General features: G+C 41.1%; 1 protein-coding gene across 2 annotated transcripts in view; it reads left to right on the top strand.

Moving 5' to 3' along the window:
- The first annotated feature begins 285 nt into the window (after window positions 1-285).
- Window positions 286-17,242, top strand: part of SHPRH (SNF2 histone linker PHD RING helicase) — an 85,596-nt gene continuing 68,639 nt past the window's right edge. Inside the window, exons 1-5 of one of the 2 annotated variants that reach the window (XM_055134501.1) lie at window positions 286-478; window positions 9,958-10,601; window positions 11,514-11,643; window positions 14,004-14,219; window positions 16,158-16,236. In XM_055134501.1, the coding sequence (XP_054990476.1) occupies window positions 9,990-10,601; window positions 11,514-11,643; window positions 14,004-14,219; window positions 16,158-16,236 (1,037 nt within the window). In that variant the 5' untranslated portion in view covers window positions 286-478; window positions 9,958-9,989. Of the gene's footprint in view, window positions 479-572; window positions 795-9,957; window positions 10,602-11,513; window positions 11,644-14,003; window positions 14,220-16,157; window positions 16,237-17,242 lie in introns of those variants that run through there. The other variant, XM_055134502.1, reaches the window with a different exon arrangement.

Genomic DNA, 17,242 nt, shown 5'->3' with positions numbered 1-17,242 from the left:
TCTAGCGGAAAACAGACCTTAAGGGGGAGTCTCATCCAATCAGCTGGTAGCCCCGCCCCCATCTAGATCTGTATTAGGTTCCCGCCCCCGCCTTCGACGTCTCAGCCAATCCCGTGTTCTTCAAGGGAGGACTGACAAGCTATCGCGAGACTCGAACTGCATCCTTCCGTAGTGGCCACCCCGGCGGGGGCCTGCGCCGAAGAGACTCACGGAGCCAATGGGGGCGGAGGGGGCGGGGCACCCGCGACGTGCGCGTTCACCTTGACCCCACGCTCGGGCGCGCGCCCGGCCAGCTGGCAGCTGAGGCTTCTGGGCCCCCGGGGAATCATCACCACCTATGGCCGCATAAAACGCGCGTGCCCGCTGCGGGCGGATGCTCGGCCACTGGCCCAAGCCTGCCGCGGGCCTTGCGGAAGCTCTCGCGGACGCCGCAGCTTCGGTTCCGAGAAGCTCAAGAGGGTTAGAGAAGCGGCGTAAGGTGGGCGCTGGGGGGGGCGGGGCGGGGACCGGGGAAGGGGGTCAGAGGTCAGAGGTCGGGGGCTGGCGACGCTTCGGGGGGCGGAGACGGAGGCTCCCTGGGAGAGAAGAAGGCGTCGTGCTGCTCGGCGTCAGGGGCCTCCCGCGGGCCCCGGGGAAGACGCGTTTCCCCGGGCGGCCGTGCGGGCCTGGAGGGGTAGAGCCCCCCCCCACCCGGCGGGTCGTAGGGAAGAACGCGGCGCTTTGTTGTTGTTGTCGCGTCGGAGGGGGCTGTCGTGGCGCTTCTCCTCCCCGCCGGCGACCCCGGAACCCTGAGTGTGAGTATGGGTGGGGGAGACGGAGCCGCGTGCGGGGCGCAGCTCAGCCCGGGGGAGGCGGGCCCCCGCCGCAGGCCCGAAGCTCGCGCGCCCCGAAGTTCTCCGTTCCCCGGGGGCTCGAAGGCGGCGCCCCGGCGCGGAGGGCCACGTTGGCGCTCGACGCGCGCGGGGGGACCGAAGGCGGCGGCGGCTCGAACCCGGCCCGCGGGCGCCCACTTCCCCGCGGCGGCCTGGACTCAGGCCTCAGAGACGCCGATGGGTGGACGGGTGGATGGATACATGGATGGATACGTGGGTGGATACGTGGGTGGATACTTGAGGGCCTTCGTGAACCCAGTTTTTTTTTTTTTTTTAAAGAAAAGAGACCCCGTGTGTCATGGCGATTGTTTTTGTTTATCTGTGTTTCCGGGGGCGGAAGGGGCGGGGGAGGGGCGCCCCCGGCAGTGTCCGGGGCCGGCTCCTGGCTCGGCGCCCGGCTGCTCTCCCGGGGGTGGTCTGAGCGCGCTGGGGGGTGCAGCCCTGGGCGGCTGCGTGCAGGCCCCGAACCCCGGGCGCGTCTCCCCGGCCTTGACTGGCGACTGGTGGTCGTGTCGGTGGTGGTGTTGTAGGTGGTGGTGGTGTTATTCCAGTGGGCGATCGCAGGATTCGGGCCCAGCAGTCGGACATGAACCTGGTCTTTTCTGTGCTGCGGCCACTAAGGCTGGAAGCCTGGGGGCGAAATGGACACACTCGGTCTGCACGGGGTAACCGAGCACTGAGCACCCCGTCGCCGCCCACTCCAGGCAACCGATTGAAAATAAAACGGTGTAGAGTTTCTCTATTTCTTCCCCTTCTCCCGCGCCTCTCTCTGTCTCTGTCTCTGTCTCTCTCTGTCTGTCTCACACACAATTCCTTTTGTGTTCATCCTGGCTGAGCTAGAAAAAGTTGAGGAAACAGTCTGCTGGGGAGAAAAGTTCCTTCTGAGGGCGTTCTCCGGGTCTTTCAGGGGTTCGGTGGATTAGAATAATCTCACCTTGCTGCAAGTTGATCCCTACAGGAAGGGAAAAGATTGCAGATTGCGGCCCTCCGCCGGGCTGCCCTTGCATAAGACCCACCTTGGGCAGTCATGTGGCAAGTCCATGTTCTTTGTACCCATGAGAACTCGCATCTGCTGTGAATTTGTTGCGTTCAGGACCTGTACTGGGTTGGTTTGGGTGTTCGGTGTTCGGAGCCGCCCCTGGGCGCGCTCAGGGCTCGCCTCTGGCGGCTCGGCGAGACTGAAGTGCTGACCTGGGTTAGCGGGTGGGAGGCCAGTGCCTTATCTGCTGTGCCGTCTCCCCAGCCCCACGGCAGAATTGGGTGTCTGTCTGTATTTATTTTTCTTTTTGATTCGGAAGGAAGTGATGTGGGTTTGAGTTTTTGTTGCATTATCTTGTAACTAATTCTTTTTTCTAGCAGTCTGTATTTTCACAGTTAAGTCAGTCTTCATTGTCTGCTGGGTCAGAGATGTAATAAAGTTCCACATTACTTACAGGCTTTTAGAATATGGCCAAATAAAACGGGCCAGTAAGAAATTTGAGTAAAGTACTATCAGATTCTTTAAAAGGGAGGGTATTCCGAGTTGTGTTTCACCTTATGTTGTATATTTCCACCCCGGTCCTCAGGCTGGAGGAGTACAGCGCTGAGTAACTTTCGTGTCCAGCCTTCAGGTACTTCAGGGAAGATTTTCAGGTTGCACTAGGCAGGACATTAACAGGAAAGTGTGAAGGTGCGTTTTAAGCGAGAGCTTTTTACCTTTCAAAAACCGGTTAGTGGGAAGTGTAGCTGTCAGAGATAAAATACACAAGATAACAGAGAACACGAGAGGAAGGATTTGGAATGATTAGTGATATATAGGATTTTGCCAGTGCCTGTTAGCTGCCAGTGAGCGCTTTTTGTTATAAGTAGCTTTAATATTGTTCCAAAGAGCTTTTCCACCAAAGGGTCCTTCAAGAAGTGGGGGGGGGGCAACAATAGAAGAAAAGGAGGTCTTCACTGCTAAGAAAAGAAATTAGGAAATTATTCTGGCCAAAAAGGAAGGTACAGCAGGTTTTAAAGAGAGACAGCGGGCTTCTGGTTTTATGCTGGTTAGAGTAAGGGTGATAAAATAGTCGAATATTTACTCGTTTTTCAGGAGTACTTGTACATGTTTGTGCGGGAAGAATGGGCACATGCAGTTGAAAAACATTCAGTGCACATACATGGGGGGGTGTCTTTAAAGGTTTACTAATGAAAAGTTGACTGTAAGTTCAAGAGGGTTCCACTGCTGCCACCTCAACTAATAGTGTCCAGCAAAGGGCCTGGGGTCCTTATCATTACAGATATGCTCGTTACTTTATGTCCCAGTTAAAGCCAAAGGAATGTAATGCGGTGGCTTCTCCCAAAGTGGGAGTCTCACTTTTCTCAAACTGTAAGGCTGTTTTTGCCTTTTTAACCTTAGAGTCCACCTAAGTTTGATGGTGGGAGGCAGGAAGAAAGAGGAATAAAGTTGCAGTTGGATTACTGATTAGGGTAGAGAATGCTCCCTTAGAGAGTCAACCTAAATGGCATTCTTGTGCAGTCAAGTTTGAAACCATGATCTATGATCCTTTCTCTGCGATACTGATGGCTCATATAATGTAGTTTTATAGTGTTTGTAGCATGATGATAGTAGCAACTGTCACTTTTTATATATGCTAAATTTCTGTTACTGTGCTGTTGTATTTCAATTATTTCTAATGACAGTTCTACTATAATCCCCATTTTTAGAGACAAGAGAGCTGTCTGGTATACTTAATAAATGCTAATGCTAGAATTACAAATCTAGACTTTCAAAGTCCTCATTCTCATAAATAAAAATCAGTAGCTTTGCTGATGTAAAATTATAGCCAGTTGCTTTGGGGGCTTTTGGAGTTAAAGATTCTGTTGACAAGTGATATAACTCATTGGTAGAGTACCTTCTGTGTACAGTCCTAGCATCACAGGGGTAAAAAAAAAACAATTCAAAATAGAGCTAATGATTTTGTAAGTGCCATGGTATTAATGTCATTATGTCTCATAATAGATTATGTGTCCGACTCTTCTCTGTCTCACATCCATGCTCTTTGTCATGAGCTATTAAACTTTTCGAAGTGTGTATTTCTCTACCTCTTGATTTGGGATTCATCAATGTTACTTGTGCCATCAACATAAAACCTTCGGGGTTACAGTTGCCAGCCACTCTGAAAAACTTAATTGGTTTATTCCTTATGCCAGGAATGTAAAGTGTAAGGTACATGTAAACATTTCCATAAGATCCCCTGGTTAGGAATCCTCATTCACTATTGGTAGGAATGTGGTTCAACTTCTGTGAAAATAGTATGGAGAGTCACGAAAGTTAGTATAGAAAGACCTACATGTCGCAGTGAGTCCACTTTTAACATCTTCCCCCAAAGTGCAAAAACAGTAAATCAGAAAGATGTGCACAACAGTTAACTTCAGTGTTTAGAACAGTAGTGTTCAGTTTAGGAACCATAATATGGATATAACCCAAGTATCCAATGACAGATGAATGGGTAATGTGTCCTCGTGATCCAGTGACACCATGGAATACTACGCAGCCATAAGAAAAGTTGACATTGATAGCACTGCAGGTAGGGCGTTTGCCTTCCACATGGCCGACCCAGGTTCGACTCCCAACATCTCAGATGGTCCCCTGAGCACCGCCAGGGGTAATTCCTGAGTGCAGAGCCAGAAGTAACCACTGTGCATTGCCGGCTGTGACCCAAAAAGAAAAGAAAAAAAAAGTTGAAATTGTACAATTCCCTACAACTAGTGGTGGGTGTGGAGTTGGGACATTGTGTAACACTATTGTAAGTCATAGTACTTAGATAAAAATTAGGTGAAAGAGATTCATAGGTTACTTTAAGGCCCTTTGAAGAAAGAGATAAGAGCTGCTTTTCATGGAACCAGACTTCCTCCAGAAAATCAGCCAGCCTTCAATTAGTCTGTAGAACTGTAAGAATAGATGTCTTAGACATTTGGCTTTCGGGTGATTTATTGTATAGTATGTTTGTGTGGATAGTTAACTGTAGTATCATTTCTTCAAGTCCAGCAGAGTAACCCAATTCCAGTGTTCCACCTGTGCTTTGAGGAAGACTAGACAAAGACTAACACTTAAGTTGTTGGGGGAATTCCTATATTATTTTTTGAAATAAAAAGAGCTAAAGTGCTTGAAAAGTTAATAGTAATGAGAGGTAGATTGTCATCTATCAGCAGCACATTCATAAATCAGGCATTGACTAATGCTGGAATTTTCATGATTAACTTGATATAGCACTGTTAGACAGGTTTTTTGTAGTTATGTTTTGTATTTGCATTCATACTATAGTCACTGTTCAAGCATTGCTTCTGAGCACTGAAAAGTAGTCAGTGAGACTGAAATGAAATAGTTGAATCTATAAATTTTTTTTATTTGAATATTCACAGGTATCTATTGGATTGCAACAGACAGAAGCAATTTCTCATTGGGGCAGCTGAGGAAACCATCCTGCTTTTAAATCACTAGGCCATCATGTTGCTAACAGTACAGAGATTCAGTAGGAAGAGGAGTTATCTTCCTAATAATAATAGGTCATTAATACTTTTGTGCTATTCCAGATTTCTATTTCTTGGAACAATTTTATTTATATTTTGTTAGGCAGTTACTTGGGGGGTGGGTAGCAATACACCCAGCAGTTTCCAGGGGTTACTCTTGGCTCTGCACTCAGGAATCATTCCTGACGGGCTTAAGGGAACACAGGGGGTGGCCAGGATCAAACCCACTTCACTGTGTGCAAGGCATGCTGTACTTTCTCCAGACCCAGGCATTTACCTTTTAATCTAGATTTTTTTTCAAATTTATTAGAATAAAATTAATCTAAGAATTTTTAAGCCTAACAGCTTGTGTGTTTTTATTTTTACACAACATCAGGTAGTGTTTTGGAGGCACTCCCAGCTCAGTGCTTGGTTGGAGATAGCTCTTGGCAGTCCTCAGACTATGTGGTACGAGGATTGAACCTGGGCCTCGGGTTTGAGAGCAATGGCTCCAGCCCACTGAGCTCTCCCTCCATCTCTCAGAATTTTTAGAGCCCTTCTGTTTCTACTTTTGTTATGCTTTCAAAAAAATCTACTGTAAGGTATACATATAATTGAACAAGTTTAAGTGTACAATTAGAGGAATGTTGACACATACACATACAATCAGATTGGAACGATAGCATAGAGGGTAGGGCATTTGCCTTGCATGCGGCCGACCCGGGTTCGATTCCTCTGTCCCTTTTGGAGAGCCCGGCAAGCTACCAAGAGTATCTCGCTCGCACAGCAGAGCCTGGCAAGCTCCCTGTGGCATATTCGATATGCCAAAAACAGTAACAAGTCTCACAATGGAGACGTTACTGGTGCCCGCTGGAGCAAATCAAAGAACAATGGAACAACAGTGTTACTACAGTGCTACATACACAATCATATGATCTCCTGAGTAGTGTATTTGCCTTCTGGCACTATGCTGTTAATGACCTGTTTCCTTGTCCTGGCCCTTAGTGATCACTGATAACGTTCCACTACTAGATTTTTTTTGTCTAGCCTAGAATTTCGTATAGATGAAATTTTCTAGCATGCAGTCTCTGACATCCAGCGTGTCTTCATGATACCTGGAAATGTAATTATCTTGGAAACCTGGAAGATGACTCTGTGGCTTCAGACTTAACCTGACAAGTCAGAGGCCTTGAATTCACATCCCAGTGTTTGTTGCCCAGCACAGGCCGAGTTGATTCTGAGAGCTTTGTTCTGGGATCCCCAGTGACACAGTGCTCGGAAGATAGTTCATGGAATGTCCCAAGGCATGGGAAGTGGTGACTTTATTCACAGCAGGAGCAGAGTTGATCCTGACAGTCCCTTTGTTTGGGTCTTTGCTGAGGGGAGAAAATATCAATTATTGTTGTTCTATGTACTGTATATCACAGCAGTAAACCATTTGTTTAAACCATTTGTTTATTCACCAGATGATGCACATTCGGAGTTTCATCAATAAAATATTAACACTCAAGTTTTTAAGTGATTATCGTGAACTTGTTTTTATTTACTTTCGGTAAATCCCTAAGAAAAAGATTACTTGGCAGTGAGGAAAGTGTCTTCTTTTTAAGTGGGTTGTTCATGACTTGGTTTCAGTCCTACATTACTCCAACACTTGTCCCTTAAACAGTGTACATTTCTTTTCAAAGTTTCTTTTAATGAGAAATGGACAGACTTTTCCAAAGTAACTACTATGTTGGAATGTTTGAGAATTCTGTTCTAATTACTCCAACTCTATTTCAAATTTTTATTATCCTGATAATATAGTTTCTTATTATGGTATTTGTATTGAATTTTCATCGACTTAATAACTCATGATGATGAAAATATATTCTGTACTTTTTTGCTATTTGAATATTTTTAACTAAGTGCTCATTCAAAAAAATATTTTTACAAGATTTCATCTTCAGATTGATTTTTGAGTTTATTATATACATATCACTGTCATCCCGTTGCTCACCGATTTGCTTGAGCAGGCACCAATCTCTCCATTGTGAGACTTGTTACTGTTTTTGGCATATCGAATATGCCACGGGTAGCTTGCCTGGCTCTCCGAGAGGGATGGAGGAATCGAACCGGATCAGTCATATGCAAGGCAAACACTCTACATATAAATCCTCCATTAGATATTTGTTCAGTAATATTTCCTTTCTCTGTCTTGCCCTCTGTATGTTGCCTTCCTATAGTGTTGTTTTGCTTAATGTGGGCCATGTCTAGCAATGCTCAGGAGTTACTCCTGGCTCTGCACTCATGCTCTGGGGATCATATGTGATGCCATCGAACCCTGGTTGGCCTCATGCAAGCTAGCACCCTTTCCATTTCACTATCGCTCTGGGCCTCACTGTACTTCTGTTCCAGGCCTCACTATTCTAATAGGCTCGAGGCCTAGTAGTATTTTTTTTCTTGTTTGGTTTGATTTTTTTTTTTTCCAATTATGTCAAGTAAAAAGTAACATTACTCTGAGATAGTCTGGTTATCCACCCATTGCTGCACCGATTTACTATTAGTATTTTTTTAAGAGCCAAAGTAATTTTGATGAAATGATAATTTTCTTAAAAGTCTCTGCTTTCAATGCTCGTAATGTTTTTTGCCAGATCCAAAGCCACTTAGACTTTTTTCCTTTGCTTTTTTCCAAAAATATTTTGGACTTAGCTTTTATATTTCATATTATTGCTCATTTTAAGTTCATTTTTATATGTGAATTTAAAATAAAAAGATTCTCGGAGGGGAGGGTGTTTGTTTTTATCTTAGCTAAGAAAAGTTGAAGTTTAAAAAGCCCTGGTAAAGAGCCAGAGAAGGAGCACAGTGGGGAAGGCAGTAGATTTGTGTGAAGCTGAACTGGATTTGATCTCTGACACTTCATCAGGTCCCCCAAACCTGCCAGGAGAGATCACTGAGTGCAGAGCTGAGAGTAAGCATTGAACGTAGTCCACTAATACCTCAAAACGAACAAAACAAAAGATAAAAGGGAGCTGTAAACTAGGAAGAGTAGATTACCATAATTGAGACTATATTAAAATTTACGTGTTCATACCATTTCTTTTAGAATTTGTTTCATTTTGTTGTTGTTAGGGGGCCATACAATGCCAGAGATCTAACCTGGTACTTACATGTGCATAGCAGGTACTTGCATATGTACTCAATTCTTTGAATTATCTCCTTGTATCAAGCAACAGTCAGATACTTTTTCTGTTTTTATCTAGCAGTGCTAGGGATCAGATGAGAGCCTCACACATGCAAGTCTGACATATAGTCCTATGTGTTATTTTTTAGAAATTTCTTTAAAATTTCTTCTTGACTTAGATTTCCGATCCCTGGGTTTTGTTTTGTTTTTTGCTTTTTGGGCCACACCCAGTGGTGCTCAGGGTTTACTCTTGGCTCTCCAGTCAGGAATCAAGCTTGGTGTTGCATGTGGGACCGAGGGGGTGCCCAGGATCAATCCTGGGTAGGCCATTTGCAAGGCAAGTGCCCTACTGGCTGTTCTGTTGCTCCAACTGGGTCTTCCTCGCCCCCAACACCCCCCCCCCCCCAACACACTGTGTTCTTGAATTGTTTTAAGCACACATTTCTCATCAGTTTCTAGATTTGGAACAGATTAGGGGTGGAGCATTAATGAGAGTAGAAGTTTGTGAACTGTTGTGTGCTCAGTTTATCATCCAGAAATGAAAATACAGCTTATTTATACTGAATAGAGGTTGCAGCTTAAGCTTTTTTTATATCCAGGACTAGCAAACTGCAGTCTTGAATATGCTTCTGTGCTTCGTCTGGCCTAGCCTGATTTGATTCAAAACTTACCTGGCTTGGTTTGATTCAAAAATGGAATTGTTTAAAAATTCATGCCTTATATCTCCTGGTAGCCACCACCATCTTGTTCCTCCCCTCTTGTCTCTCTTACTCTTTTTTGATTCATGTCTCTTCTTTTAATCACACAAAAAATACATTGTATATTTTCTTTCTCTTTTAGAAGGAAATATATTTTCAGGTATTTTTAAGCTATGAACCACCTACTGAAATTGTAAAAGTTGATAGTAAAAGTTAAAATGTTGTAATGATGAATTACTAAAAGTCTTCAAATAAGCTGCTCATAGATATTTCAGAGACTTGTCATATTAAGATGGTTCCCATTAAATATGTTTTGGGGTGGTTGTTTTTTTTTTTTTTTTTTTTTGAAAGGGGGCACACCTGGCAGTACTCGGACCATATGGCGTTCCGGAGATTAGACCCGTGTTCGCCACATGCAGGACACATCCCATACCCGCTGTACTGTCATTCTGGTCCTAAAATTACTGTGAGAATTTTATGCAGTTTATATTAAATTTATTCATTAGAGATGAGTTATACTGATTGGTAGCCCAATGGCATGCTGAGTGTGGCCTCGGGGGAAATCAGCTAGCATTGTTTTGTTTTGAATTTGTGACTAATGAATTCCTTAATTAAAAAAAAAAACTATTCGGTCATTTCTCTGAAGATTCATGTTTTATATGTAGAGTATTGGTTTATGCTGTATTTCTTATCTGTAATTGTTTTAATACTAAAATCCCCTCTTGGAATATCTACTATTGTATTTGTGTCCTAGAATTCATATTTACCAACCAAGAGAACTTAAAAATGAGCAGCCGACGGAAACGTGCCCCTCCAATGAGGGTAGATGAAACAAAGCAACACGAGTTTCAGTGGGATATACGTGAAGCCAGAAGGAGTGTCTCTCCTGTAATTCATGTGGAGATCCCATCTTCAGACTCTTGTGATTCCTCCTTCTCGGATGATAGTTCAAAGGAAGAAGTGGCTCATAGAGATAAGAGGAGGTGTTCAAAGTTGGCGAGTCGCTCAAGATCACTGAATAAAGCAGAAGCTCGTCCCATCTTCATCCCTTTGGCTGTTGTGATTTCTCCCTACCTGTCCGATAACTCTTGGAAAGCCTTTCTGGGAGAATTCATTCTTCAGCTTCTTCCCGAACAGAATTTAATCGAAGATTTTTCCCAAAGAGATTTTACTCTGAAGAATTCCGAGTCAAGCAGTCACTTCCTGATGTATGTTCATTCAGAGTGTAAAGATGTATCGAAGAACCAAACAGAATGTGAAGAGACCATCAGTATTAGTGAGGAAGGGATTCAAGTGGATTCATCTGTCAGTGGTGAAATGTTGCAAGATTTGGACTGGCTACAAAAGAAGAAAAGAATTAAACTTTATCACAAAGCAGAAGAAAATCGCATTATCAAGGTACTCCGTTTCTTTGGTATCTTTTCAGGTTTTTTCACAATGGCAGGAAGTTATATATGGGGTTGGCAGGATCGAACCCGGGTCAGCTGCAGTGCAAGAATGTTACCCACTGTACTGTCTTTCCGGCCTCTGATTGTTTTTCTTAAGTAAAAAGAAAAATGTAAGAATCTCAGTGATTTAAGGAGTCATATTTTCCATAATACACAGATTGAATACAACTGCACTTACTGAGTATCTGATTATAAAAAGTACTGGAATTACCTTGAATCTCTACTAGATATCCCCATTTTTCAATTGAGAACATTTGGATCAAATGATAGTCAATTTTTTGGCCTGCTTTTGAGCTCTTAAATATTTTGGCTGAAAACCTTCATACTGTTTACCTATACATTTTGGTGTTTAATGAGATTCCCTGCCAACAATAAGAATTGCATCAGATGGGACTGGAGTGATAGCACAAGGGTGTTTGCCTGCCAGCATCCCATATGGTACCCTGAGCACCACCAGGGGTAACTCCTGAGTGCATGACCCCAAAAAAGCCCAAAAAAAAAAAAAAAAGAATTACATCAGAACCTTCTGTGGGAATCTGCCTTTTAACCAGTTTCAGTAATAATTCTGATGCTCATTAAATTTGGAAATCTTGACTTGGTTTTCTCATCGTGTTCAGTTCTAGTTAGGATAGGAAAGTATATTTTTCTAGCTACTTGAATTGGTATCACAAATAGTAGGAACGACAAAGAGCTCGTTTTTAAAATAAGTGTAGAAAATATTAGAGATTTGGTAAATATTTAGTGTTTGTGGAATACTGTGAATACCTTTTAAAACACTAATGATAAAAATGATTTTATTATATCCCAAAAGGGTGGTATAGTACAGTTAGTAATTTTGTGATGTTGATTTTTTTCCTTACAGGTTGGAATTTATCTCTTGGAAAATGGACTCACTAAATTAGACTTTCTGAGTGAGGCAAATTCAAAAATGAAAAAGTTCAATCAGCTCATGAAGCGAGTGATGAAAAATTTATACAGTTTTATTATTCCAGGTAATTTTTAGGACAAGCAGTAAAATTTTACTTCTTAGGACTTGCAGTTTTCTCCCAACTTCTATAGCCATCAGAATAACAGCTTGTAACCATTATAAACATTAAATCTTTCTTGGTTTTTGCTACATTCTACTATATTCAAGGATTACTCCTGGCACTGAACTCAGGGATCACTTTCAGTGCATTTTAGGACCAGATGGGCTACCAGGGATCAAATCTGGGACTAAGGCAGGCATATTGCCCTTTTGAACTATTTATCCTGCCCTATTATATTGCTATGTGAGAAAATTTTACTTCTGAAGTGACTTCACTAATTTGTTTTTCAACTCTGCCTAACTTACAGTAGGTACTCAAGAACTATTTGTTGATTCATTAGGTAGATTTAGAAGGAATCTGAGCTCATTAATATTGTTGCCTTAATTTGTATGCTTTTATATTTGTCATGAGCAGATCGTTGGAAGGCCCTTATTTCACCGCTGCTTTGCAGTCTGAAAAATATTCTGTAGAACATGCTTCCTACAAAGACCAGTTAACTTTGCTCTGTTTCTTGGCAGAGTTCTATACTTGGTTAGGTCTGGAGTTTCCAAGTGGTCTGCCTTTGGTTCCCGGAGGACAGTATGGATAATTTGGTACACAAAAAATAATTTTTTGGTACAAAAAATTATTCCTTTTCTCCAGGTTCTGCTTGTGGTGGGTCAGTCAACTTTATTTCAGGTGCAAATTATGAAACATTTTCATAGTGAAATATATGGAAAATAGGTTTCTAATCTGGTTGCTGATTTTAGTTTTGTTTTGGGTTTTTGGACCACACCCAAAAGCTTAAGGCTTGCTTCTGGACTTGTGCTCAGAGACCCCTTCCAGCAGTGCTTGGGACTGTGCTATGCTAGGGGGCAAAGCTAGGCTGAGGTCAGCATTTAAGGCAACCACTCTGTATGCTATACTTTTTTCTCTGAGCCTGTGGTCTTGATTATTGAGTTCATTCTGCAGTGCACTCTTTGTAAAACTTTGTGTTTAATTTTGCATGTTAAATTATTGAAAGGAATTGTATGGTTCCAAATGGGATAGAATACTTTTTAAATGCATTAGATTTTTTTTTTTAAGGAATTCGTTTTTCTGCCTTTTAAAAAGAGTATCTTGAACTTTTCAAAGGGGATATATGAATTTAATTTTCTGTAGTAGATTGTATAATAATAACAGCCCAAAATAATCAACCATATAACTAGTCATTGGTTGTGAAGTTCAAGACTCTTAACATTTTTATTTAAAATGTGGACCAGACAGATAGTATAAGGATTAAGACATTTGCCTTGAATGTAGCCAACTCTGGTTCTATCCCAGTGCCCTAAGTTCCTGAGGAGTGATGTGTGAGCACAGAGGCAGGAGTTAGCCCTGAACACTGCCAGAAGTGGCTCAGCATCCTCCCAACCCTTCCCCCCCCACCAAAAAAAAAAGTAAATTGTGTATTTTGTGGTGCCAGATGTTATGTTCTTTATCTTATGAGTAGGTTCTATAATACTGTTAAGACTTTTGGAGACCACTTGGAAAGAAATCATCAGTTAAATGGGGTTTGTCAACTTCATCAAGATTTTAACATTCTTCCTGTTACAGTAGGATGAATCATTTACAGGGCAGTTGTGCCCCAAACAGCGTATCAGTGGCTTCAGCATTTGTCTCAATAGACTACTGCTGCATATTTGTTTTTTTAAGCAAAAGAAATAAAATAAGAACCCTTGTAATTGACCTAGAAGAATTACATCAGAGGAGAGAGAGAACACTCACATGTTGAGTTCTTATGAAACTTTGTATGCAGGAGGCCTAGATTCAGTCCCAGACACTGCATCACTGCAGGATGCCCAGAGTACTGTGTGTTTCAGAATAAAAACAAACAAAAATTTCTATGTACATATAAATATTTTTTCATGATATAAAAGTAAAGCAAGTTAACTTTTAAAACTGCAAATAATACAAATATAACTTAGATGTGTTTATTAACTACATCTAGTGGTTGGGGCTAATGGAGCACTATTCAGTGGATAAGGAGTGAGTACACATAGTTATTATACCACTGGACAGATTGCAGTGAATTATTATATCCAGAGTATGAGAGTATTTCAACAACATTATGGTCGCCCAAGTTTAAGTAGCAAAAATGAAATGTGCCACGGGTAGAATAGCTATTGGGCTATCTTAAAAAATAGAAAGTTTTTTATTGGTGAATAATGGATCTTCCAGATACAAAGCATACTAGGCAAGTTTCCAGAGATGGGAGAATGCATGGTAATGTTCATAAAATAAGAATTGCATGTGACTTCAAAAGGGAATGTGGGTCATTTTGAATGCATTTATTATTGCATATACAGATGTATTAGAAGATGAAGATGATTCAGATAGTGAAGCGGAGGGACATGACATTGATGAACTTTATCGCTTTGTGAAGCAAGCACATCAGCAAGAAACACGGTCTATCGAAGTGGATGTGCAGCATCCTGCATTGATTCCTGTGTTGAGACCCTATCAAAGAGATGCTGTCAAATGGATGCTACAACAAGAGCACTTCAGGAGCACTCCTACTAGTGGCAAGTATAAGATGCTTACAGGAAAGGCAGCTTCAGCAGAAAGAGCAGGGATCGTTATGGGAGGGAGACAGGGTTGATCAAGTCATGTTGAAAAGATAGAATGAATATTTCTGTTAAAATGATTATCTAGAAAGTTCTTTATAGTGAAATCAAGAAAAAATACAGTTTTTAGTTTTCCCATTCACCATTTGAACTCATTTTTCTTGTCAAAAAAAGCTGTCTTAATTGAAAAAGTTTGAAACCAAGGAATTTTATACATGAAGTGATTTTTCTGTGTAACTAATGCAGTAAAGTGCACAGAGCTGAGTCAAAGGGTATAATAAATCTTTACAGATCTGTGCATCTGTGTAACTAGCAGCCTAATTAACATTTAAAGCTAGACTTTCTCTAAAAGTAACTTTACTACTAGTGACATTTGTTTCTTGTAACTTCAAATGTGGCTGTCCAATATGACGTGTGCTGTAATATTAATATACAAGAGATTTGAAATAGTACCTCCCAGAATAAAAATATCTCAATAGTAATTTATATTGATGATTGCATTTGAAATAATACTGTGGTTATATTGGGCTACAATACCTGTGAAATAAGTTTTACCTGTTTCTGTTTAATATTTACATCCAAGAATATACATAAAATATTTTTAAAATCCCAGAAACTTCATATTCAGTTTTCTCCTTTTGAACTACTGTCACTATAATTTAGTGTTGCCTGTTTTTAAAAAAATTAATTGCAGGGGCTGGAGCGATAGCACAGCGGGGAGGGCGTTTGCCTTGCACTCGGCCGACCCGGGTTCGATTCCCAGCATCCCATATGGTCCCCTGAGCACTGCCAGGGGTAGTTCCTGAGTGCAGAGCCAGGAGTGACCCCTGTGCATCGCCAGGTGTGACCCAAAAAGCTAAATAAATAAATAAATAAATAAATAAATAAATAAATAAATAAATAAATTGCAAAGACATATGTACACCTTTCAGGATTAAGGTGAGGGAAGTTGTCTTCTTTCAAAATGTTTTGATCTGTGCTGTATATTAGTGATTTGTTCTTTTTCATTTGCATGATTTGCTCTTTTTCATTTACACAGTTGATGTCATTGATTAAATCCCCTTGTATCATTTAGTAGCTCTGATGTCCCTCTGGTTTTCATACATTGAAACTTTATTCTGTTTTATAACAACACCCTGCAGTTCTTAGAGCTTTCTCCTGTCTCTGTGCTTACGGATTACTCCTGGGAGAAGGGGCTATGTCACTGGACCATATGTTGTGATACTAAGGATAGAACCATAATTGACTGGGTGCAAGGCAAGCACCTATACTAGCTCTCTGGCACCAAAATATGTTACCTTTTAGTGTTTTCCTTTTATGAACCATGTCTAAATACCTATTTCATCAATTAATCCCAAAGGAAACTAAGAAAATTAATTGCTGTAAACAAACTTCATATTTGGTAGTTGGTTTAAATAGTATTATAAAACGTTAATTAGAAAATGTTAGTTGAAACAAACTGAGTCCTTCACTGTTAAGGCTTTAGAAGTTTTTTCTTAGTTGAATAAGACTTTGTTTGGGCCTATCTGAAAGCTTAGGTCTGCTGAGAGTAAATGGGTTTAGCCCACTGTCATATATCTGTTGAATTATTTAAAAAACAGTTCTTTGAGGGATTTTTAAGATAAAAATTGGTGTGAATTTGACTCAGTCCTGTGTGTTAATATTTCTTCTCATCTTCTGTTATTTGTTATACTGGGTTTTTCTGTCTTAACACTTGGGTGGTAAATATTTGAGTCCAGGCAAAGGAAGCTAAGGCATATAGTTGCCTGAAGACAAGAATGAGCAACATTTTCTTCACACCTCTCAGAGTATCCTGCTAATTCTTTTTTTGATTTTACTTTGATAATCCAACAGAAAGAAAGCAAAACTAAAACTTTTTGTTTTATTTTTCTTTAGAAAATTCCCTGCACTACTTGTGGCGAGAAATAGTTACACCTGAGAATTTGAAGCTCTACTATAATCCGTACACAGGCTGGTAAGGCAAAACTCTCTTTTATGAAAACCTGTATAAGATTGCCAACATGTGTCTTTGCCCTTGTTGGTACTACCTTGAAAATAATAAGGTTAGTCACAGTAGATATTTTTATAGCTGGTATAGACATAAAATTAATAACACTTAAAATTTTTTAGTAAGTGCAATATGGTAGATTTAAGATGCTGGGCCAGAGCAATAGTACAGCAGGTAGGGCGTTTGCCATAATTTGTTTTAAATTATTTCAAAAATATAAGCCGGTTTTTACCAATCCTTGTGAGATGGTTATGATTGGACAGTACACACAAAAGAGGTTCTTAAGGCCCTAGCAGTAGTATAGGGGGTAGGGCATTTGCCTTGCATGCTGTGACCCAGGTTCGATCCCTGGCATCCCAAATGGTCCGCCAGGAGTAATTCCTGAAGAGCAGAGCCAGGAGCAACACTGGATGTCACCCAAAAGGCAGGAGGGGATTGGGGGAATGCTGGGCCAGAGAGAAAGTACAAGAGGGAGGATGCTTGCCTGCCTTCTATGCAGCTGATCTCAGGTCCATCTAGAGCACCAGCAGGTGTGACCCAGACACCTCCACGCCTCCCAGAAAAAAAGATGCTTAAACACATTTTTGTGTGCTTTTTTTTTTCTTCGTCAAAATTGACCAATCTCTATTGTAAAAGAATTTCATGAGTCTTAAACTTGATAGTGAATCAGTAGTTATTACCCTTATTTTTTAGTCCAAATTAAGACCACAGCATAAGGTAAATGTGTTTTCTTTAAGGCAAATGTGCTTAATTTATAGAAGATTAAAGATAATTTTCCAGTACCACTTCTGTCTCTCTAGACTTGTCAGCTCAGCCAGTGTTTTAATTAGCACAGTTTTTACTACTTATAATCTATGGATTTTAATTGTTTGTAAAATGTGGTTTTTAGAAGACTCATATGCATTTCTCAAGTTCTCTTTAGAAGCCACGGAATTCTTGCTTACGTTCTATGATGTATTTTTCTTGATTTTTC

The sequence above is a fragment of the Sorex araneus genome, chromosome 4 (genome assembly GCF_027595985.1).
Source record: "Sorex araneus isolate mSorAra2 chromosome 4, mSorAra2.pri, whole genome shotgun sequence".
In the NCBI taxonomy this organism is placed as follows: domain Eukaryota; kingdom Metazoa; phylum Chordata; class Mammalia; order Eulipotyphla; family Soricidae; genus Sorex; species Sorex araneus.
This window is presented reverse-complemented; position numbering and strand designations above follow the sequence as displayed.